Genomic DNA, 24,178 nt, shown 5'->3' on the forward strand with positions numbered 1-24,178 from the left:
GTGACAATGGGAGCTTGCCTCGAAGGGCCAGTTTGCAGAAGAGAGTGCGGCAAAGCACAGCAAAGAAATAGCTTCTAGAAAGCAGGCGCATGCTGGGTCTGTTGACTGCACAGAGCCCAGTGTCCCTCTCTAACAATCTGCCGAGGAGAGAGGGAATCCTATAACTTGCCTTTACATGTAGTTTCAAATATAGTTCTCAAACACAAGTTACTCACCGGAATCACTTTGAAAGGTTTAAAGAATAGTAGTGACCTGGCCACCCCCCAGACCAAATAAATCAGAAAATCTCTGGGGCACAAGTATTTTTTAAAGTTCTCCGGGCAATTCCACTGTGTGTGCGGCCTAGGCTGAGAACCACCGCTTGGTCGGCCTGGTAACCTCTTCCATCTCTTCATGCAGCCGTCAGAATGAGCGTTCTTTGGCTACTTTATGTTCAGCAATTTACATAATCTGCACTGCAACTGTATGAGGCAGGTATGATAATCATAGCATTTCACAGATGGGCAAAGTGGGGCTTAGAAAGGCTAAGTGACAGACCTGGGCTTACAAATTTAGTGTTCCAGAACGTCTCCTGAGCTAGAAACTTAACAATTGCGCACGGTGCTGCCTTTTGTGCATGATCCTAGCAGTATCTCCGATCATACTGTATTCTTTCTTTTTTAGGAAGGAGCAAAAACGACTGGAGAAACTAAAAGAGTTCACTCCAGTATTCCCTCACTAAAAAGAACATAAAACTCCTGCTGTGGAAGCTGAAGAAGCAGAATAAGGGTTTCCAACACCTAACTTTTGTAGAGATTTCGATAATGTGTGGTAAAGAATAATAATAAATCAAAAGTCGCTGGGTGTTACAATGCATGTTGGCAAACTGAATTTAAATTTTAAAAATATATAATCCACTACAATCAATCAATCAACAGTCAGAGATGGTTTTAAATTGTTGAGCAGACAAAGTCAAAGAGCGTAACTTTTTAAACAGAATCAGCTCACTGGTTTTGAACAGCCGTCCTCGGTATCTTGAGACTGAGACTAAGAAGACTGGATAGCAGAGAAGCCTCAGGCCTAAGGATGGTGAAGTACGGGCTGTAGGAGGTTATGGGAACGTGGGAGTTCAGGTTGCCCACTGACAACATGAGCTGCATAGAGAGAACCAGGAGCAGACACCTAGGAGGCTGAGAGGGACGGGAGGGCTGAAGGAGAGTTGAGGTCATGTTCACACCCTGAAACACTGAGTGAGAGATGAAAGGTGAGGTGTCACCCAACAAGTTTCTCAGAGGTGAAGACAAACCAGAATTACTTTTTTCTCCTAATTTCATAGTTTGAAAACACAGCAAAGGTAGAAACTAATATGAACTGGATCTCACCTTAATGTAAGTTTGCAGGAAGGGGGTAAATGTTAATATGCCCAACATACTAACTTTGCTAACAAAACTTTTAGCACCTGAAGAAGATTTAAATGACTCTTACAGCAATTTCTTCCATAGAGCAAATAATCTAATTCATTCTTTTTGCAACTTAAAAGTGGCAAGACACTGGCATGCATCATAATTTGATCCAAGGGAAGATGCATCTCAGTAGGAGTCTGTTGGAACACCTAGTGAGCAATAGGAAAAGAATTCCTATACACAGATGTTTCCTTGTTTTATTCCTCTCTTTTCAAAATATGAATCATTATTCCCTTATGAATAGAAGGCTGAAGGAGGACAACACTCCACCTATGTTGGCCAGTGCAGAGTTGCGTCAAAGCTTGTGAAATCTTAATTTGTGTCTTCAAAGCTAAGCCATTTACTTGCTAGGAAATCTCAGGAAATTTTGTTAACAGGCAAAATCTGGTTAGTCCAATAGGTCGTTTTCATTTCTGGTGAGAGTTCACGTGAAGGTTACTTTTTAAAATGTCCTCACACCATCTTCTTAGAGTCAGCTGAACATGACTGAGTCTACATTGTAAGTTTTAACAGGGCTGGTCTGCAATTTGGTGACATCTCTGGAATAGATAAACAAACTAAATTTGATCTGTTTGACGGTCATCTCATTTTTCTCACTGGTGTGACATCAGTTCTCCTTTAAGTGACTTAGCAACTCTGTCCCCTCCCAACACACACACAGGAATGCTCTGAGCAGGTAAATGTTAACGCATGACTCTTACATCATTAACTTATTGAGACCCCAGAGTATCATGATAGTGGGTGCACAGCATTAACTGAACAAATAAATTCTAGAATTATTCTGCCCTTTTTACTGTGTCAACTTTTACTGTTTTTATGGCTATCTCTAAAAATTTTTGAAATTAATCTTTTACCAACAAAGATATAAAAGATATTTATTCACATCATCTAATGAGATTAGGAATCCTAAGATTTTAAAACATGTTTCTTAAATTGCCATAAAACTCATGCCCTGAAAAACTTAAAGAGTTAAGTTTTAACATTGGGGGTCACTTTCAAAGATTAGGTGAAAAAGAAATGAACACTTTACTTGCCACTGATTTTCTATGATCAGTTTTAATAAAAAATGGTCAAATGTCAGCAATTTCATATGGTTCTACGTGAAGAGAAACAAGAGACAGACAGCTGAAAACCTAATTTTCACAGCAAATGAAACAACACAGACCTGTGTTTTCCAAAGAAAAAAAGCCTTTGCAAGAGAGGATGACCTCGGCTATTTTGAAATGTGCGGGAACTATCGACGACACATATTCAACACCAGGGCTTATGGTGCTGGCTTTCCAGAATTCAGGATGCTACCAGTGAGGCTCTAACCCCTAAGTCCGATACTGTTTCCACAGTGCATATTAAAGAGTGATGTCGGACTGATGGTCACAGACAACTTTGGGGTGACAAGAAGACACGGGGGCGTTGTCCAAAATAAGTATCTTCCCAACACAAAAGTGCCACCTTGGTCAAGAATTTTAAAACCCTACGCCCAAGCATTTTGTATGTTTAACTTAGCTTTTCTACCTTCCACCAAAGGTGCTGAAAGACAATGCAAACCTCAGGAGGGAGGAAGAGAGAGAAGAGGGAGTAACCAGCAACTGCAGAGGCAATAATCGGATGTACTGGCTTTGTTGTAAGTCAGAAGCGGATCTGATTATCTCTGTACAACACAAACATCCACAGCTATTACAGGACCTTATAAAAAAAAAAAATCTAGCCACGTTAAATACAATACCTAGAGATCACAAACTACTGTGAAAACATGTTTTTAAACTCTGAAATCTTAAAGGGATAAAGAGCCTCGTTTTCTAATGGGGGCAAGAGCTTCCCTTATTTTTTGGAAGATAAAACAGAGACCTCAGCAACAAAGCATCTTCCAGAGAACCAGAGATATCGTTCAGAATCCTGTACTTCTTTATCCTAAAACACTGAGATTTAAATCAACTCAGTATACACAATTGAGTTTCTTCTCATTTTTTATTTTATTTTTATAAAAAAAGAGAGATTTAGGATATTTGTAAGAAATTACTAAGTTACATTTTTTTTTAAAATCTGTCAAGTGCTACAGTAATGGAATAAGATTTTTTAAAGTTCAGTGTTTATAGACATATTTATAAAAAAAAAAAATGACTGAATTAGAAGATGTTAAATAATGTTGATACACACCAGGAAGGGATTTAGGCAAGGAAAGGCACATCATTTCACCACAAGAAATAAAGACCATAGTTGGAAGTTAATGACCAGCCAAAGCTTTAGGTCTTGTGGTAGTTTTCCTAGCTCCGGAGGGTCATTATGGTTGAACCTTCTTCATGGTACTGAGCTGGAATAAATAGACAGCGGTTGGAAAATTTTACTCTGTGACCCCAAAGTAGTGTTACAAAGAAAGCACTCTTAATGAGCCTGATGTGTGAGGAGGCAAGGAGCAAAAATCCAAAATGGTTTGGTTGTACTGAAAATCCTACTAACATATTAAGGAGAGTTTAAAAAAAAAAATTAAAAAAAGGTAAAATAAGGTTAATCCTCTTGTCTGGCTGAATTGGAATTCTTGCAGTTACAAAGTTAAAATTTCAAGTAAACACTGTATTTTTCACTTCCTTTCTTGTAGACAGACACAGTATAGATAAACAGCTGCCATATTTCACCTTGAATAAACTTTATGCCAGTATTTGGGGGAAAGGATCTCAGATAGTCTCCTTATTTTATATAGCTTAAGTCTTTGAATATAGCACTAATGTTCTGGCTGACTGGCTATCTACAACAGCAAAGTGACCCTAAGTCTTGACAAAATGAGTTTCTCAGAGACACTAAAGAGTTTCTAGTTGAACAGATAGTTATTTACTGAAAAGTATGACATAAGCAGAAGTCTTGGGGCCAATTCTCCCCTATCAATTTTCTTTCACCAATTTGTCCCAGGTGTCTACCCATTTCTGGCTGTCTGGACTCTGAACCTAGATTAGTTTGTGCAAAAGATGGAATCATTCAGAATAATGCTTACAAGTTTTAGTGGTATTAAGAAACAACTGTGTGAATAAATAGAATGGATTTTCAGGATAAAATGGTATATCCACAAAAAAAATTTTTTTTAATTAAAAACAATGGGAAAAGGGAGATAAGGAAAAAATATCAATATTGAAAAATAATAAAAATGGCAATTGCAATTCAGGCAGCTTCCCCCTCATGCCACACGATATGCCTTCATTAAGGTGTACTCTTTCCGGTTGGTATGGGCAGCCCAGATGAAGAGAGCGGAGGCCATGAACTGTAAGGGAGCTGAAACACACGCCAGGCAGAAGGACCATCCAAATTCACCAGACACATTCTCAGGCAGCTCTAGCTTCTGGTGTAGTAGCTCAATTCCAGCAACATAACAACTCACGGAGCCCAGGGTACACAGACCTCGGGGGAGAACAAAACATAACTAGGTAAGAGCTTCGTGAGAGCTTTTCAGGCAGCACGGCAACACTGCGTGTGTTTAAGGATTACGATCCCTCTGTCTCTATGGAGGAGGAAGAGGTAAGTATACTGACAAGCCTCACCTGCAAGGAGATGGAGAATGCCCGTGGCAATGGTGGGATACAAACTTCGGCAGATGCAAGCACAAAATCCAATCACAGCCCCGAAGCACATCAAACCGAGACTAACGAACGGTAAAAGGAACTGGCAACGCCAAAGATCTAATTTTGAAAAAGACAAAAAAGAAATGTTACCTCAATTTCAGACAGTTTTTTCACAATGACAATTTCTTTTATATACTAATTAGATCTTTTCTCAAAAAGTGAAAAAAGAGGGGCCCCTTGGATGGCGCTGTCTGTCAAGCACCCCACTCTTGCTTTCTGAGGCAAGGTGGTGACCTCAGCGCCGAGCTGGGCTCCTTGCTCAGTGGGCAGTCCGCTTAAGATTCTCTTTCTCTCCCCATGACGCTCCTCCGCTCGTGCTCTTTCTTTAAAATAAGTTTTAAGATCTTTTTTAAAAAGTGGGAAAGGAATACTTTCTTTCAATTAATATTGAGGTTTCTTTTCTAAAGCAATTGCCCCAAAGGATCCTACCTGGTGAAAGTAAAAGGACACTAACAGTTAACACTTACTGAGGGCTCACTGTGTGTCAAGCACTGTTCTACCCATGCTTGATATAGTCATCCTCCCAAAATCCCTAGGAAGGAAGTACTACTATTATTATTTTTTTTTTAGGAAGCACTATTATTCTCCATTTTATGAGTGAACTGAAGCAAGAGGTATAAATAACTTGTACAAAGTAACACAGTAAGTGGGAGTGCCAGCACTTGAAGCAAAACTTTCTGGCTCCACATACAAATGAATCTATGTCCTTATAGGATCTCAAGGCAGGAATAAGAAGAAAATGAACAGTGATTATAAAAATCTGTTGAAAGACTATACATAAAGCACAAAGCAGAGGATCGCTGCGCTCCACAAATAGCAACTGTAATTATCAGAAATTCCCTCAACATCAGGTGAAGAAAGCTGATGCCTTTACAAGGCATCCCCTTCCATTTTTACATTGTTTTAATTTTTAGTAATATATTAGTCTCAACTCTAAACCAAAGTCTACTCTCTAGTGCTAGTTTTACTTTCTGGAACTACACAGAAGTTTTTTCTCCAACTTCCCTTCAAAGTCTGCTAGTAATAAACTTCTTTCCCCATATATTCGCAATACAAAATTGAATACCTTGAAGAGCACAGGTTTAACTGCAGGTTACCTATGCAGATTTTTAAGAGAACAGTATCGTAAATGTATTTTCTCCTCCTTAGGATTTTCTTAATAACATTTTCTTTTCTCTAACTTAATGTAAGAATACATTACATACAACATACAACATAGTGTCAAAGGAGTGTTTTAGGCTATTGGTAGGGGTTCTGATCAACCCTAGGCTGTTAGTGGTTGTGTTTTGGGGGAGTCAAAGCTATACATGGATTTTTCAATTGCATGGAGGTGTCGGTGTTCCTAACCCCTATGTTGTTCAAGGGTCAACTCAATGCTTCTCTTCATGGCATGGTCAGTCTTGTGGGCAAGCTCCAGTAAGTCTCTACAGCCTAAATGCCAGGTCCAAATCTGAAGACAGTATTTCTTAGGTAGTCTGACCATCAAGGAATACAATAATTCCTAATAAATATTTTCATTTGTTTTTGATATCTACACTTTTGTTGCTACCACCTAAACCTGGATTAACATTTTTGGTAGCCTTGACTCTTGACTCCCATACAGCTTGCAGTCAACTTTCTTCACATACCCCTATCTGAACTCAGGTAACTGAACTGTTTATCTCTAATACAGAAATTTACTATTCATCCCTATTAAATTCACTTTTTAAAAGGGCCCACTAATAACATATTTGGGGAGATCTGGATTCTGTCATCCAACGTGTTAGCTGCTTCTCTCAACTTCACATTTGCAATTTGGTTAAGTGTGTATCTAACTTTAAAATGTTATCAACAGAACAGAGTTCACTGGGATACCATTAGAGATCTTATTTCAAGCTGATGCAATGTACTGACTCATCCTGTTCCAGTATCAGAGATCAATGAACAGAAAATGTATTTCCTTCCCCCCCACCAACTGTACCACTGAGATCAATGTACATGTACTCACAGGTCCGAAGTAGATCAATCCCACTATTGTGGTTTCCAGGATCAACAAATTTCTCCATGAACTGCTCATTTAGCGTGAAACTCATGCATTTTGTGACCACATCAAACGACTCTGGAACACGAATAACAATGATTGCTTGTTGTTTTAATCATAAACATTTAACAGAAATCCCTTTCAGTAATTATTCTCTGAAATAAAAAGTGATATAGAAAGATGTTCCCAGAGGACAGCAACCTCTTTGGCCTTGAGTGACACATGGGATTCACAGAGGCCAAGTGGATGCCAATGGTTGTCAGGAGTGGGGTTAAGACATGGGCACAAGAAAGGAAAAAAAAAAGGAAAAGTAGGAGCAGCAAAATGAATGAGAATAGATATAGGCAAGAAGACTAGAAAAGAGGAGAAGACAAAGAAATAAATAAGATCTTTAATTTTTCTATCCCAAACCTATTCCCCCCAGCCATCTTCCCATCTCAGGTAATGACAGTTCCATCGTTCTAGTTCCTCACACCAGAAACTTTAGTCATTGTTACCCACATATATCTATCCCACCAGGAAATCCTCAGTGAGCCTATCTTCAGAACCTGTCTAGAATCCAACCACTGCTCAGTGCCACCACCATGGCCTACATCACAGGCATCCCTCACCTGGGTTCGTACAATAGCCTTCTGGCTTCCATCTTTGCCTACTGCCTATCTGTTTCAACACATCTGTCCAGGTGACCAGGTCATCTTTTCTCGGCTCAGAGTTCCACCACATTCAAAGCAAAAACCGATGGGATGCCTGAGTGGCTCGGCGGTTGAGCATCTGCCTTTGGCTCAGGGCGTGATCCCAGGGTCCTGGGATCGAGTCCCACATCGGGCTCCCTGCGTGGAGCCTGCTTCTCCCTCTGCCTGTGTCTCTGCCTCTCTCTCTCTCTCTCTGTCTCTCTCATGAATAAATAAATAAAACCTTTAAAAAAAAAAAAAAAGCAAAAACCGAAGCCCTCATCATGCCTAGGGAATCCTGCAAAGTTTGCCCTACTCCCAGAATAATTTCTGACAGCATCCCCAATCCTCCCTACCTCTCCCTCTGTTCCAGCCCAGTGGCTTCCCTGCTGGTCCTTGAGTATTTCAGGCATGCTCCCACCATGAGGCCCTTGCGGTTGTTCCTTCCAACCTAAACGATTCCCTCTGCAGTTTTCCATATAGCCAACTCCTTCATCTACATCAAGTCTTTACTCAAGTGACATCATCTTTCCTATACTACTGAACATCGGAACTTATGCCCATCACATCCCCTTCTCTACATATTCCAAATCCCTTTATTTTGCTGCATTTTTCATAGCATGCATCATCTTCTACTATACTATAAATTAACTATTGTTTATACTATTATGCTTATTCAGTTTACTGCCTGCACCCCTTATTAGAATGTTAGCTCCCCAGGACTAAAGATATTTACTTTTTTTCCCTGATGTACTACATGGGATACAGAGGCATGTAATATTTGTTGAATGAATGAAAAATGATTGGCAAGATTCAAACATCAAATGCTCTTATACTCTTGTAATTAGAACCAGAAAATTTTACAATTAATTTCAACCAATCCCCCAACTTTCACCCTCCCCCAAACTACTTTCTTTTTTCCATTATATAATCACAACGATTGTCCTTTTGATGTATGGTAACTGTTGTGCTGCGAACTGAATACAATGCTTCCCAATAAGTGTTCAACAAAAGTAATCATAAATGAAAACTAGAAATTGTTCCTTAGAAAGAGCTCTAGAGTTTCCATTTTAATAATTGAGAATTAAAATGTTTTTTAATGTTAAGAACGTCAGTCGAATTCTATCCTCTAAGACTCACAGGGCAAATGATAATAACGACCAAAACACAGCTAACGCAGAAAAAGATTATCAATTCGTATTTGTTGATTTGATCTGGATACTAATCCTTTTACCAATTACCAAATATTTTAAGTCTCCCGATGTATTTTTCAAATCATTTCCTCATGACATGTGTGAGATAAATAAAAAGAACTTTCCTGAGTAAGTACAGAGATTTAAAATGGCTTTCCCAAGATAAGGATAGTTACTTATCCAACCACTATCAACGAGTATCACGGTAAATCATAGAAGTTGGGCAGCGAATGTATGTGGTAGAGAGAGAGAGAGAGAGAGAGAGGAGACACGTAGGTCTATTTCTTTGGAGAGAAAAAACCCCCCACAAACCTGCTTATACAGAAGTGGGTCATCATCACGTCACTTTATTTTTGAGTAGGTGAAATAGAAGTTAAAATAAGAGAAATACCTGTCCTTTCTGGTGGGCTATACCAGTATGTGTTTTGAGGTATAGTGATACACCGTCTCCACAATCCCATGGTGCCATTAAATCGGAAAAGTGCATCATTGTAAGTCTTTTCATCTGCCTCGTCACTGGCAAAGTCGGTCCAGATGCTTTTGTTCAAATCACTGGAGTTTTCTTGAACCGGACTCCGATATTCATACCAGAAGTCTGTGCCAATGGAGGCTGCCATGTAGATGGTGGAAATGAGGCTAAGCACACAAGCAATTACAAATGCTGTAGCAAAACGGTTATCCATTCTGGCATTCAGACTGCTCTGTTTGAAAGTTGGAGAAAGAAGAAAGTTAGACTTCGAGGACGAATACAGATTATTCTGGAAGGAATTCTCTCAAAATCGCCCTTTATCCTGTTCCCCACCCCTTGGCCCTTAAAGCAACGCGCAGTCATTAAGGAATAAAAATAAATAAGGGCAAGCATGTTCTTAAGTTCAAAATAAAAACTCATTATCACGAAAGTACTTATTCGATGCTCACATACCCAGGATGCTACGGAGACAGAGGTCTTGTTCTCTAGTCTATCACCTGCACACTAAAACAGACAACACTGAAATGGACATACACATTACAGGTACGAACAACACATGCTCAGGGGCAGCGGGGCGCCGGACACCAAGTCTTCGTGACAGTCTGAATTTTCATTCAAGCTGCAGAGCATTGAGGGGTTCTCGGGCGCGGAGTGTGGGGAAGCAGAGAAACTGGCTCCTCCCAGATTCCTCCGAGGAGGAAAACCTCCGATGAGGTGGAGAGTCTGGAGCGGTTCGGCAGAGAGCTGAGGGCTGCGAGGCTGCGGGCACGGCTGGGCCGCCTGCAGCTCCCGGGGCGCCGCCGGGTCTCCGCCCCCCGCCCCCCCGCACACACTCTCGCATCTCCGCACCCGCAAACTAAAGATCCCTCCTCAGCGGGAAAGAAAACTGAATCCGGCAAAACGAGCGCGCTCGGGGCGCACGGGCCGCGCCGGACCCTCGGGGCGCACGGGCCGCCTCGCCCCTGCGGCCGCAGCGCTCGCAGCGCTCGCAGGCGGCGGGGCCGGACACCGCGGCGGGGCCTCCGCTCCCGAAGTTGCTCCCGGGTTCTCCCGCCCCCGGCCCGGCCCGGCCCCGGCCCCGTCCATCCCGGGGCCCTCGGTGACCTCCGGAGGTGCCAGCACCCAGGGCGGCCGGCTGCCCGGGCCCGGGCCGGACACCCGGCGCCGTCTCCGCGCAGGTCGCGGCCGGGTCGCGGCCGGGTCACGGCAGGTCGCGGCCAGGTCGCGGCCAGGTCGCGGCCAGGGCCCGGGGCGCCGGGCCCCTCCCCAGACCGCTCGGCCCGAGGGAAAGCCCGCCGCGGCGCGGGACCCGCCCCTCCTCAGAGCGCCGCCAACGCCCGCCGGCCGCGCGACCCCCGCCCAGCGACGCCGACCCCGCTCACTCACCGCCCATCCTCGGGCCCCGCCAGCTTCCCCCTCTGGCTCAGACCACAGCGCCCTACTCTCCCCGCGCCTTCTCTGACGCACTTCCCTGCAGATCCCGCCCCCTCCATAACTCCCGCGCCTCCGCCTCCGCCTCCACCCGACGCCGGGCCTGGCCCCGCGGCCCAGGGGGCTTGTGGGAGTTGTAGGAGGGACGGACGCAGAGCTGTGGGAGGCGGCGGCCCGCATGGCTGGCGCCGCGCGGTGCACTGTGGGGGTTGTAGTCCCCTGCGGAGGGAAGGCGGGTGCCCCGCAGCGCGCCGCAGCGCTGGTGGAATCGTATGTTTTCTTTTTATTTATTTTTATTATTAACGGAGAGACAAAGAGAGAAAGAGAGGCAGAGACACAGGCGGAGGGAGAAGCAAGCAGGCTCCATGCGGGGAGCCCGACGTGGGACTGGATCCCTGGTCTCCGGGGTCACGCCCTGGGCTGGCGCTCCACCGCCGAGCCCCGCCCCCCCCCCCCCCCCCCCCACGGGCGACCCTGGCACCGTATTTTCTAGGAAGGAAGGAACACAGCTCCGCCGACCGAGACGACCTGTCCCTGACCACCGCCAGTCACTGCGTGCCACTGACGAAACAGGTTTCCCAGTCCTGTGCTCTCCCTTGTCACACACCCTACCTCTAACCGTGTCAACAGCAATAAGATTACACTCTTGAAATATTAGCCTATTTATGTTCTCTCCCCGTTGAGGCAGATAGTCTTTCTGGTTTTACTGCTGAAGTGTAGACTGGCAGGGATGTGACTTGACGGGGCCCGTCTAGAATGGAACGACATTGTTTGGATTTCGCCTGACTTACGTTAGTGGCTGCCTTCTCTTTATGGCAAGTGATACTGGTTTTTCTATTTAATGTAGTAAAGTTTCATTTTAAAATCAATCCCAGTGAAATTCAAGTGTTAAGTTATAATACTGACGATGCCAGATATGTCAAAACATACCTGAATTTAAGAAATTGTTTAGGTAGAGTGAAAAAGACTGAATTTGGGGGGATGTGGCCTTAAGCAAAAAAAAGGTCACGGACAGCCTCAGAATTTGCAGATGGCCATGCGTTCACGGAGGTAACAGAATGACTCTAAGCCTCCAAGTATTGCACAGAAATTCATTGACAGAAAGCAGAGACTTCTTCACCGTAATGTGTGTGGACCCCTGAACATGACCGAGGGCATGTAAATGATGGATTTCTCAACAGATACCTACAGAGACAGCTAACTCAAGGACCAGAAAAGCCCTCAGACCCGAGCCATCCCCAAATGCCTTGCAATTCATCTCAAAGTTGATATTAAATTCCTACCATCCTGACAGATGGTATCTGTTTCTCTGGAGTTATATTTCTTTTGCCTGAGTTGGCAAACTGATATTCATATCCAGGTCATAAATAAAACAAAGCAATAGCCAAATACAATATAAAAATAAAACTGGATTTTCATGTAGAATGCCTGATCAAAGGAGAACTTTGTCAGACGCACCAACTAGAGAAAGTGGTGGAGGTACGTAGGCAAAGTGTTTATGTGCAATTTGATTCCCAAATTTGTTTATATACCAGGAAATATCTTCGTCCATTGGCCTCCATTAGAAATCCCCTACCTTCAGAACTATCTCTCTGGTGAAATCACATGGTAAATAAACCCAGGTAAAAGGGAAGTCTGAAAGAGGAAGAGGAAGACAACACCTCGATTCATAGTCAGGGAAGCTGAGCCCAGGGTGAATAACTGACTTGAATGATGAGGTGCACTGACTAGGTTTGTGATATTAGACAACTTAGATAACCTCTTAAATCTCAATTTTCTTTTCTCCAAAATATGAGTGCTGATAATACCCGCTTTCCCAAGTGACCATGGTGAGGATTAAATGAAAAAATGCATATAAAATGTCCAAACCCAGGGCCTGGGGCATAGTTAACCCATTTAATCATTAAATTCTTAGTGTTTGCAAATATTTGTTGACTATTTATAATGTTTGGTTACGGCCATTATAAACAGCATCTAAAAGCCTCTGATTCTCCCTAGAAGCTGGAAATAAGCCATTAAGAGAGGTACATGTTCTGCTCACTTCAGCAGGTTTTTGAACCTCTGGACTAACTGCAGTTGACTAGGAAAGACTTGCCACGACCAGATTCCCAGGCTGGGCTCATAGCATACATAACTCTTCATGATTCAGGAGGTAGGTGTTTCTGGGGAAACCTGTAAAGGAAGATGCCACTTTTATCCATCAAGTTTGCAGGATGTGTAGAGAACAAGGACATTTCACTCACAACTTAATATGGACCTGCAAGTGTCTGTGAGTTTGAAGTTGCGACCATCCTGCCCACTCGGCACAGAGGACTTGAACTGCCTCGTGACACTATTACCACCAAGCACATAATCATATTTCTCATTTCTCTCTGCATCTTGGATGTTTTCTGTTTCAGGTGCTTGCTTGTTATGTGGCTAGGCAAAATAAATCCCTAAAAATTAATGGAGTTCATTAAATTTCTGCTTCCATTCCTTACTCTGCTCTTTGGGAAACAGTAGCGGGCCTGACATATTTTCACAAATGTTAAGGATGATTTAGTGTAACCAGGTACAGATTATGATATTTAGGTTTAAAAATAAAGTTGAGGGGCACCTGAGTGGCTCCATTGGTTGAGCGTCAGACTCTTGGTTTCCACTCAGGTCATGATCTCACCGTTGTGGGATCAAGCCCTGAGGAAGGCTTAGTGCTCAGCATGAAGTCTGCTTGAGATTCTTTTCTTCTCCCTCCCTCTCCCTCTCTCTCTTCCCCTTGCCCTGCTTACACTGTCTCTCAAATAAATAAATAAAATCTCTTAAAAAATAAGTAACTAAAAATAAAGTTGAACTAGACCTCTGGCTTAATTTGTTAATGACGGTTCTAGTTTCAGCAGGAAGGTATTTTGGTTACACTACATTTTAAATAAATCCAATAACTGAAAATCTAGATATGCAGATATTATAACTTATTTATATTATTGGTTTATGTCATGACTCCTTAGGTGAGAATTCCCTTCAATACCAAATTCTCTAATACACTTAAATATTATTTTTAATCACACATTTTTGAAACTAAAAATTATCTTAAGAAAGATATTCCTACATTATGTTTTTTTGCATATGATTTTGTCCTGGTTGTTTTCCTTATAAACTTTGGAATGCAAAAAAGCAGAAAAATAGAAATATATGCAAGTGGTGGGGTTCTAGTCAACAGCCTTCCTCAGAAAAATGTATCAATCTTTGCATTTCCTTGGACCAATTCATTATAGGCAATGGCAAAATTAACCAAGGACAAAGCAGAAAGAAAAATGCATCAAAAATTCCCTTCATTAAAAAAAAAATTCCCTTCATTTTAGCAATTTCTGTCAAATACTACACAGACAACAATAGTTGTTTAGATCTCCATGCTTCCGAAGGACAGTGAATGGATCAAATGCAAGTGAGAAGTTTAAATTTAAATTATTCTCTATTTTAATATAATCAATGTGAGTCTTTAGTATGTCATCCTTTCTTTTAAAAAAAAGATTTTATTTATTTATTCATGAGAGACACACAGAGAGATGCAGAGACACAGGCAGAGGGAGAAGCAGGCTCCTCGCAGGGAGCCTGATGCAGGACTCGATCCCAGACCCCAGGATCACACCCTGAGCCAAAGGCAGAACCGCTGAGCCACCCAGGCGTCCTGGTAAGTGATCCTTTCTGAGTCCTAGGGTTCTCATTCATAAAATAGATATACTGGATGATCAATAATAATTACTTGAAGCTCTAAAATTTTATGATTCATAATTCTGCTGGTAGAAGAATAACTTAACTCCAAAATATCATTGTCATGGAGCCACATGTTAAAGTTTCATTGGGAGATTCGTGTATCTACACCTCCAGCGATGTACAAGAAGACAGAGATTGTGGGAAATGCAGATGGATAAAGGAAAAGAGGAAGGGCCTATGCTTCTGATTAGAAAAGATACAGCCACACAGGCCTTTGCTGTTTCAATGATCAACAATAATCATGGAAAACAGAAGTTGTCTAAAAAGTTTGTGAAAAGTCCGTATTCATTGGGAATAATTCAAAATTCAAGCATGATTCATTCCAGAGCTACAAATATTGACTCTCTGTCGTATGCCAGACACTGTGCTGGGTACCAAGGACACCAATATAAATAAATGCCATTTTTGTTATGCACAACCTAAATCCAGATTTTTTTTTAAGATTTTATTTATTTATTCATGAGAGACACACAGAGAGAGGCAGAGACACAGGCAGAGGGAGAAGCAGGCTCCATGCAGGGAGCCTGATGTGGGACTCAATCCCAGGACTCTGGCATCACGCCCTGGGCCGAAGGCAGACGCTCAACCGCTGAGCCACCCAGACATCCCCCTAAATCCAGATTAAACCAACTATTATGAAGAAGCCTGAAGTATATGTGCCTAACATAGGAACATCACTTTTGTTTATGTCAATATGGGGGACCAAAGGAAATAATCTAGTGAGGGAACGAGGGGAGGACCCTGGTTAACAGCAAATATGTGCCGCTTAACTTGGCATGATATGTTACATTACATTATACTACACTCTCCAAGTAATTGTTCAAAGAAAAAAAATCACTGACTCTTAGAACATAAACAGATCTCTTAAACTGGCCTGTTTTAAATGGTCATACACTTTATGATACTTAAGCAAGAAATGGACGAGAGAGGGACGCCTGGGTTGCTCAGCAGTTAAGATCCTGCCTTCGGCCCAGGGCATGATCCTGGAGTCCTGGAATCGAGTCCCACATCGGGCTCACTGCATGGAGCCTGCTTCTCCCTCTGCCTGTGTCTCTGCCTCTCTGTGTGTGTCTCTTATGAATAAATAAATAAAATCTTAAAAAAAAAGAAATGGACAAGAGAGTATTTCAAACAAATGAACAAATGAGTCACTCTGACCAAGAAGATTAATGAAGAACAAAACACTTTGCTTCATAATCTTTGTCACTTATTCAGGAACACATTAGTAGAGCATATGAATCCTTTCTTTCTGCTGTGCTATTTGCTGCATCATCTGATTGATCCCTACTTAATAGGAGGGATCAGAGTGATTGATGGGAAAAACAGAAGTAATATGCAATAATGCCTGTTAGGGTGGCTGTACTTACACAAAACCTTAGCCGACCTGCGACATGCGATAATACATTCACTTCAGCAGGTATCTCACCTTACTCTCTCCCCGTCTTTGACATTTGACCCAATTCTGAACATGTGTCAGGAATTGAGATGCAGAATAAGGAGGGCCCAGACATCTAAGTTAATTCTGAAAGTTTTGTGACCTCCAGGCTAGAAAATTGCTAAGAAGTTCAAGTGTAGAGGTGATTTGAGAAAAAAAAAAAAAAGTTAGCCAAAATAATAACAAAGCATAACATATGAAGTTGGTTGACATACATAAATTAGAACAGTGATTCTAAACTTTGGTGTGTGTAAGTATCACCTTGGAGGCTTGTTAAATATAATGTGCTGGAGTCCACTCCAAATGATTCTGACTCACTAGAGCTGGGACAGGGTTCAGAAAACTACAATTTAGGAGTCATCCCTGATGACTCTAATGAGGAAATGTGGCCTGGCACCTACCGGTTCAAAACAATGGCTCTGGGAGTCCAAAAAAGACTTCAGTTGGGTAACTCCCATGTGCTAGAAGACAGTGAAGAGGTAATAGATGGTCTCTCCCTTCAAGTTGCTCATGATCAGCTCGAGAGGTCAGACACCAAAACAACTAACCATGTAAAATAAGCTAATAAGGACTTAATAAGCAGTATTGTAAAAAGTACTTAGAGAACACAAAGGTGGAAGCAATTATCCCTGCCAGGGATGGAAAGCATAACATATAAAATTGAATATAAAGTATATTTATATTCTTATATATAAAATAAAGGATAGTTGAGCATTTTTTTTTTCTGTAAAAACAATTCTTAAAAGTGGGTGTGTGTGTTGTCATTCGGTTATAAATATTTACACCTTACTCTTTTTTTTTTTTTTTTTTGGTCATCACCTTGTTCTTGCTGCCTTTCCACAGGTTTATGATATCTGGGTGTGGTTTCTGAGTTTTGGTCTATGTGTAGTTGATTATTTGTTGTTAGTATCCTCATGTTTATGTCAGAGAGCATTCAAAGTTCCAAAAATGACCGTTGCACCAAGCTTATTTAGAATGATGACTTCCCCTACTTTATCTTGTTGGCTTTTATTGTGGGTTCTGTCTTATAATAGCTTTGCACCCTGAGTTATTAAAAGCCCAGGAGTAGGCTATTTGTTCCCTTTTTTGCCTCAACACACTTCATTTGTTTTCTGACTTGGGTCCCAGGATAGTTTTGATACATGGTAAATATTCTCGTATTGCAACATATCATAATAATCCAGAGTGACTGTATTATGGTAAAGCAAAACATTTGGTCTACAGCTGCTTCAAAGTTTAGTGAGGAAGTCAGATTCATTTGTGATAGTTTACATCAATAGGTCAACAACGTTTGAATGCTGAAAGAAAATTGAAGGCCTGCAGAATAAGTGTAGACCAGATGTTTTCCTCTACGGTATGAACATGAACTTTTTTCCATTTTAAACACTGGTGTGGGGAATTCTTGAGACACGAGAAAAATAGATACAGATATTTAGAGACATATGTAGATATGGTATTTAAATATTCTATGTTGACCCTATCAATCCTTGTCATGTAAATATTGTCCTACTTCAAACTATTTGACAAAATGAATTATTCTATTAAATATTTAAGGCTTACTCAGTGGGAAAGATTCCTATCCCAGAAATGTCAAAGCATTAATTAGTTTCTCTCATCTGCAGCCTATACTTAGGGAAGGATACGCCCCCTCGCGAACAACACAGAGCTTCCAGGGACACAAAAGGAGGCAGAGCCAAGTTGTAAATCAAATTCCAAGTGACTTGCTCGGGCTGCCCCAGAGCTGGGGAACCCTCATTATTCCCTGCCCTAGACCACACACACCTGAGCCCGCGATAACCTTAGAACACATCAGGAAAAAAAGAGCAGGATCACTGTTTTCAACGTATGAATCGTGGGAGAAATAAAAATTCAGTTTACGTGTTTACATGTAACAGTTTTACATGTTTAACAATCGTGTTTTTAATCCACTGGCATGCATTTTTCTATGCAATATAGTAATATCAACCTGAAACTGGAACTTTGGCGATGAAATGAGGTGGAGGGAAGGAGAGAAGGAAAGAGCCCTGAGCTACTTTGGCCAGGAAAGAAAGAAAGAAAGAAAAGAAGAAGAGAGAAAGAAAGAAAGAAAGAAAGAAAGAAAGAAAGAAAGAAAGAAAGAAGGAAAGAAAGAAAGAAAGAAAGAAAGAAAGAAAGAAAGAAAGAAAAGAAAGAAAAGAAAGAAAAGAAAGATAGATGGAAGGAGATGGAGTCAGTTTCAGATTTTCATTGTCATTTTCCTAATAGGAAAAAGAATAGGTGAGAGAAAAATAGGCTAGGGTCCTTCTGATGTTGACCTGGGTCTTAAGTGTTTTGAAGGTACCCAAGATATTTCTTCTATCTCGCCTGTACCAGCAACTGCATTATAATGTCACTTCCTAGAGGTCTGTCTCTTGCTAGGTCAATAATCCCCAAAGTGAAGTTCACTGATGTGTGGAGGTACTTAAAAAAAAACCTAGTAGCTCAAAAGCTAAAAAATCACTGCTACAGTAGCGAGGTGTGCTGAAGAGATCAGAGGGGACCTAGAGTCTGCTGAAGGATAGTTACTGGAGGATTAGTAGGGAGAAAATCTCCTAATCAAGGATGTTGCCTCACCAAAGGGAACCTCACTGATTGAATTACAATAGCAGGTCAGAATGTAAAAATAGTAATTTTTAAACCTGTGCCTATAAGCTACACAAATAACAAAAATGCCTACAGCTGAACCTCAACGAATATACACTTGCCAATTACACAGGATCACAAAACCAAGAGTTTTCCTAATTAATTCAAATAAACTAGCATTTCCAAAGCACCTACCATGTGCAGGTTACTGTACTAATGACAGTGGGAAATTGTTACAAATAATAATAACAACAGCACGAGACATGTTCCCAGTCTCTGGAGGATTTTTTTAAAACTTATCGAATGAAACAGAATTAAGTGTTTGTGAACTGAAAAAAAAAAAAAAAAGCCAAAGAAGTGGCAAGAATCTCATACCCTAATTGGAATCATTATGTTTGCTCCAGACATTGACTGGTATGTTTTGGGAAATTATTAGTTCACTCTTTCGGCAGCGAAAGACTATTTTCCTCACTTCGATATAAATACAAGGAGTATTTTTGTCATCGTTACCTTAAAATTCTGAAAGAAAGTGGTGTCTTGTGTGTGTAACAGAAAGTTAGATCAAAAGGATTTTCAGTGTCAAAAAGAAAAAAGAAGGAAGGATGTCTTCAAAGCAGGTACAGGGGGAAGAAATTTTAATTTGTTTTTTGATTTCTGGATTTAAAGAAACAAACAATACCTTCAAGACAGAAGTCAAAAAGCACCCCAGTCTCCAGGGCAAATGCAAATAAGGAAAACCACAACCACAACCACCAAACACCAATCAGGGTGGTGTTCCTTGTAGGCCCCTTCTGAGGATTGGTAGAAACTGCGTTTTTTTCATGTCTGTTTTCATGCTTGTCCCAAGATCTTTTAAGGGGTGGGGTGGCCAGGGTGATGGGGAAGAGGCAGCCACTGTATAAAAAAGAAGCCACCTTGAGATTTCTTCTAAAATTGTACAAAAACTTCCTAGATAAGAAAATAGCAGATCTGGGGCTGCTGCTGTCTGGTGATGGACCCAGAAGCCACGCCAGTCTATTTGGATTATTTCGAGGCTACAAGCGAAAATCCTGATGTCGAGGACGCCCACTCGCACGGTCCCTACACGTCTGTCTTCCTTCCGATCTTCTACACGGCCGTGTTCGTGGCCGGAGTGCTGGGCAACCTCGTGCTCATCGCTGCCCTGCACTTCAAGCGGGGCAGCCGAAGACTGATTGACATCTTCATCACCAACCTGGCGGTGTCGGACTTCGTCTTCCTTGTCACGTTGCCCCTGTGGGTGGATAAGGAAGCATCCTTCGGGCTGTGGAGGACAGGCGCCTTCCTGTGCAAAGGCAGCTCCTACACCATCTCCGTGAACATGCACTGCAGCGTCTTCCTGCTCACCTGCATGAGCCTCGACCGCTACCTGGCCATCGTGCGGCCCGCCACGTCCAGGAAGCTCCGGCGGAGAGACTGCGCGCACGCCGCCTGCGCCCTGGTGTGGCTGGCCTCCTGCCTGCTGGCCTTGCCCACCGTCCTGTCCAGGGAACTCACCCTGATCGAAGAAAAGCCATACTGTGCAGAGAAGAGGGCTACTTCCACGAAACTGACCTGGGCCCTGGTGGCCCTCGTTTTTACCTTCTTTGTCCCCCTGGTGAGCATTGTCACCTGCTACTGTTGCATCGTGAGGAAGCTGTGTGCCCATTACCAGCAGTCGGGAAAACACAACAAAAAGCTGAGGAAATCCATAAAGATCATCTTCATTGTCGTGGCGGCCTTTGTGCTCTCCTGGCTGCCCTTCAATACTTTCAAGCTCCTGGCCATCGTGTCTGGCTTGCAGCAGGAAGTCTACTTTTCCTCAGCTTTTCTCCAGCTGGGCATGGAGGTGAGTGGGCCTTTGGCGTTTGCCAACAGCTGTGTCAACCCTGTCATTTACTATGTCTTTGACAGCTACATCCGTCGGGCCATCGTGCGCTGCTTGTGCCCTTGCGTCAAGAACTATGACTTTGGGAGCAGCAGTGAGACATTAGACAGTCACCTCACTAAGGCTCTCTCCAACTTCATTCACGTAGAGGATTTTACCAGAAGGAGGAAGAGGTCTGTGTCACTCTAGCTGACTGTGACAATTTAAGCTCTGTTGGTGGATTGGACAGTTAATTCGTATCGGCAACAAAGAAAGGGGGAAGTATTGCTGATGCTACTCATGTTGCCTGCTAAACACAGGGAAGGATTCATTTTTAAAGCAATGACTGAAAAGCCCTGTGTTCATGGATATAATTGGATCATATGCTGGTTTGGGGTTTTTGTTTGGGTTTTATTTTAGAGCGGCCTTCTTTGACTCTCGTCAATCGAATTCACACGTAAAATACGACTCCTAGGGTCCTTGAGTTCTGACCGAAAGCTCCTTTCTTCACAATTGCCTGTGTACATTCAGGCCTTTTCCTCTCCCAAGAACCATGGTACCTTGATCCACTCCACCCTTCATATCAGGCTCCTATTGGACTACATCTGAAAGATTCTCCCGATTTTCATCTGATGAGAACTGTGGTGACAACACAGGTAGCAAAAACTGTACCTGTGGCCTGTAGTGAATTGTTACTGAGTAACAAAGTAAGAGTCTGGCCTTAATCTTTAAAAGTGTGTTTATTGATTCCTTACTGTCTCCTGGTGTCATCTTTCACCCTGTGCCATTCACAATAACTCTGGACTGGCAAAAAAAACCTCATGGGAATAAAATCACTTTGTATTCTGTTTATGATTCGGGAGTTACTTTATCGTCTGGTCTTCTAGAGTATATTCACCAGAGGGCATAGGACAAAGTTTCCTTATAAGATACATTGGTAAACATGTATCTCATTATTATAGTACAGTAACTATTTTTCAAGAGGGTTTTACTATGTTCTTTTGTTTTCATTGACTTAATAAATTAGGATATGACTTTGCTTTAATTACATGGTTTTAATTACCCAGTTATTCAGTTATCAAATGAAAATGTTAGTACTAACATAATTGGAGGGCATCAAATGCTTAGCTACACCATCATGTGGGTTATCATTTTGTATTTTAATTAAAATGTTAGTGCTACACATTCCCTGTAGCATTATTTGCTTGGTATATATAATTTCAAGACCTGATTCAGTAGTATAGAAAGACAGGATGCTCTGTGTCCAGCTGAAGTTAAAAATCCATAATGAAGGTGTCATTGGTGTTTTATGCACATTTTTCCAACCCAAGACTTTCCTGAATTCTTTTGCCTAATAAATATTTACTGAGTCTACTTATACCTATATTCCCATTAAAGACTTTGAAGTGAAATACATGTAATTAGCAGCAACCACAAAAGGCTTTGCTGCAGAAAACATACTATTGTAAACATCTTTTGATTCAAGAGAAAGTGGGTTATGTTTTGACCGTCAGTGTTGACTCAAATGAATTACTATTTTATTTCTAAATATTAGGTCTGGAAATCAGAGAAAGCTTAGAATTTTTTCAAAGACTAAGTAATTCAAGGTCATCCCATGTATCTTTCAGATTAAGAGAAATCTCAAATATTGGGTATATTTTTATAATCTATTTAGAAGTTAAAAATATAGTTTTTGGGTTTTTAAAGAATATTTTATTTATTTATTCATGAGAGAGAGAGAGAGAGAGAGGCAGAGACACAGGCAGAGAGAGAAGCAAGCTCCATGCAGAAGCCCGATGTGGGACTCGATTTCAGAACTCCAGGATCACGCTCTGGGCCAAAGGCAGATGTTCAACCGCTGAGCCACCCAGGCATCCCAGTTTTTGGTTTTATAAGTCAGTTAATTTAATCAGTTAATCAGTTAATTTAGTCAGTTAATCTCTTAAACTTTTATTAAATAATATTTTATTATTTAGGTATTTTATGTTGTATTAATTGCTCTCGACACATTAATATTGATATTGATATTAACAGCCTTTTAATACTTTGTCATAGATACAGAAAAAAGGACTATAAATCATATGAAAAAAGTTTTCTTGGAAAACTTCAAAACTGAATTCAAAACAATTAAATAGGTCTCCAAAGGTTAAACAAAATATAGAAAGTAGAAGACATCTCCTTTTTAAAAACAAATCTGCAAAAGCACTATTACTAATCAGGAAAATAAGTGTCCTTGAGAAATGCTACTTTAAAGAAAATAGCTCAATCAATTAAGTAAAGCATTTGTTAGGAAATGAAAAAAAATTGGGTTATTAGGTTCAGCTTCATCCTTATGTACGGCCATTGCCCAAATCATTTTAATCTTTCATACCTAAGAGTATTTGGCAATATCTATGTCTATAGAATTCTCAAGGATATTATAGGACTCATAAAGTTTTTTTAAAAATTTTTAGTTAAAAGCTATTGGGTTTCTATTATTAATTATTGCTTGTTGTTTTATTTTTTTTTATTTTTTTTTAAAATTTTTATTTATTTATGATAGTCACAGAGAGAGAGAGAGAGGCAGAGACACAGGCAGAGGGAGAAACAGGCTCCATGCACCGGGAGCCCGACGTGGGATTCGATCCTGGGTCTCCAGGATCGCGCCCTGGGTCAAAGGCAGGCGCCAAACCGCTGCGCCACCCAGGGATCCCCTGCTTGTTGTTTTAAAATTTCAAACTAGAAGGGCACCTGGGTGGCTCAGTTGGTTGAGTGTCTGCCTTCGGCTCAGATCCTGGTCTAGGGGTCCTGGGATCAAGCCCTGCATTGGGGCTCCCTGCTCAGTGGGGAGCCTGCTTCTCCCTCCCTCTCTGCCCTTCCCTCTACCTTCTCCTGTGTGCATTCTCTCTCTTTCTTTCTCACTCTCAAATAAATAAATAAAATCTTTAAAATAAAATATCCAAACTGGAATATCAAGTGACAATCACTCTCATTTAACAAATATTAAGAATCTGTCTTACTTCTGTTTCATCCCTGTCGTTTTTGCTGAGAATATGTAAAATAACATCGAAGAAAAGTATATTGTTGTACTTTTTAATACCTTAAGTAGATATGCTAATTTTGTGCATTAGAAAATCTTAGCATATTGTATATTCTTAATGCTCTATTGATGGAAGGATAAATAGACATAATTTTACAGATAGAATAACTCTGACAGTAAAACGTTCGAAACTTGATTCAGGTTGGTATGTCATATATGGATTCCTCTGGTATAAAAATGTAATTTACATTATAATAGCATCAAAAGGTTTAATAAATTATATGGTTAAGTCTCATTTTACATATTTTTAAACTATAATATTTTCACATTTTAAAATAAACAAATGTATTTATATACATATATACATACAAATACATGCAGAAACATAGCTTATCAAGATTTAATTACCTCAGACTACTCTAAGGGCTACTTGGCGGTAATTTCATGTTATTATTAAAACAAGTCAACACACATTGCCATGAATTTCTAGAAAATTAATCCGACATCCCAACAATCATGCCTTACCAGTTATATCTAAAGCTAGAAAAACAAAATAAGACTTAAATAAATGAGGAAATCACTGCTGATTAAATTTATTTGTTGTCATTTGTCTACATGGTCCAAAGCTGTTGCCAGGTTTTTAATGACAAACATAAAAGGATTATCATCTCTCCAAACATT

General features: G+C 41.1%; 2 protein-coding genes across 6 annotated transcripts in view; one reads left to right on the forward strand and one right to left on the reverse strand.

Moving 5' to 3' along the window:
- Positions 1 to 3,388: 3,388 nt before the first annotated feature.
- The window catches only part of CLDND1 (claudin domain containing 1), a 56,366-nt gene continuing 35,576 nt past the window's right edge, over positions 3,389 to 24,178 (reverse strand). Inside the window, exons 1-6 of one of the 5 annotated variants that reach the window (XM_025989908.2) lie at positions 10,787 to 10,955; positions 9,854 to 9,897; positions 9,323 to 9,632; positions 7,035 to 7,145; positions 4,967 to 5,104; positions 3,389 to 4,826 (exon numbers count right to left, since the gene is read on the reverse strand). In XM_025989908.2, coding sequence (XP_025845693.1) covers positions 4,606 to 4,826; positions 4,967 to 5,104; positions 7,035 to 7,145; positions 9,323 to 9,632; positions 9,854 to 9,897; positions 10,787 to 10,793 — 831 coding nt within the window. In that variant the 5' untranslated portion in view covers positions 10,794 to 10,955 and the 3' untranslated portion in view covers positions 3,389 to 4,605. Of the gene's footprint in view, positions 4,827 to 4,966; positions 5,105 to 7,034; positions 7,146 to 9,322; positions 9,633 to 9,853; positions 9,905 to 9,934; positions 10,050 to 10,786; positions 10,956 to 24,178 lie in introns of those variants that run through there. The other 4 variants (XM_025989911.2, XM_025989909.2, XM_025989910.2 and 1 more) reach the window with 4 other exon arrangements.
- GPR15 (G protein-coupled receptor 15) lies at positions 18,893 to 21,323 on the forward strand. Its single transcript, XM_025990626.2, has one exon. The coding sequence runs from the start codon at positions 19,606 to 19,608 to the stop codon at positions 20,686 to 20,688; it is 1,083 nt and encodes a 360-aa protein (XP_025846411.1). The 5' UTR covers positions 18,893 to 19,605; the 3' UTR covers positions 20,689 to 21,323.

This window comes from Vulpes vulpes, chromosome 1 (genome assembly GCF_048418805.1).
Source record: "Vulpes vulpes isolate BD-2025 chromosome 1, VulVul3, whole genome shotgun sequence".
NCBI lineage: Eukaryota > Metazoa > Chordata > Mammalia > Carnivora > Canidae > Vulpes > Vulpes vulpes.

What these genes read in the sequence shown, in the direction of transcription:
- GPR15 (XM_025990626.2), top strand. Translation starts at nt 19,606, where the DNA reads ATGGACCCAGAAGCCACGCCAGTCTATTTGGATTATTTCGAGGCTACA.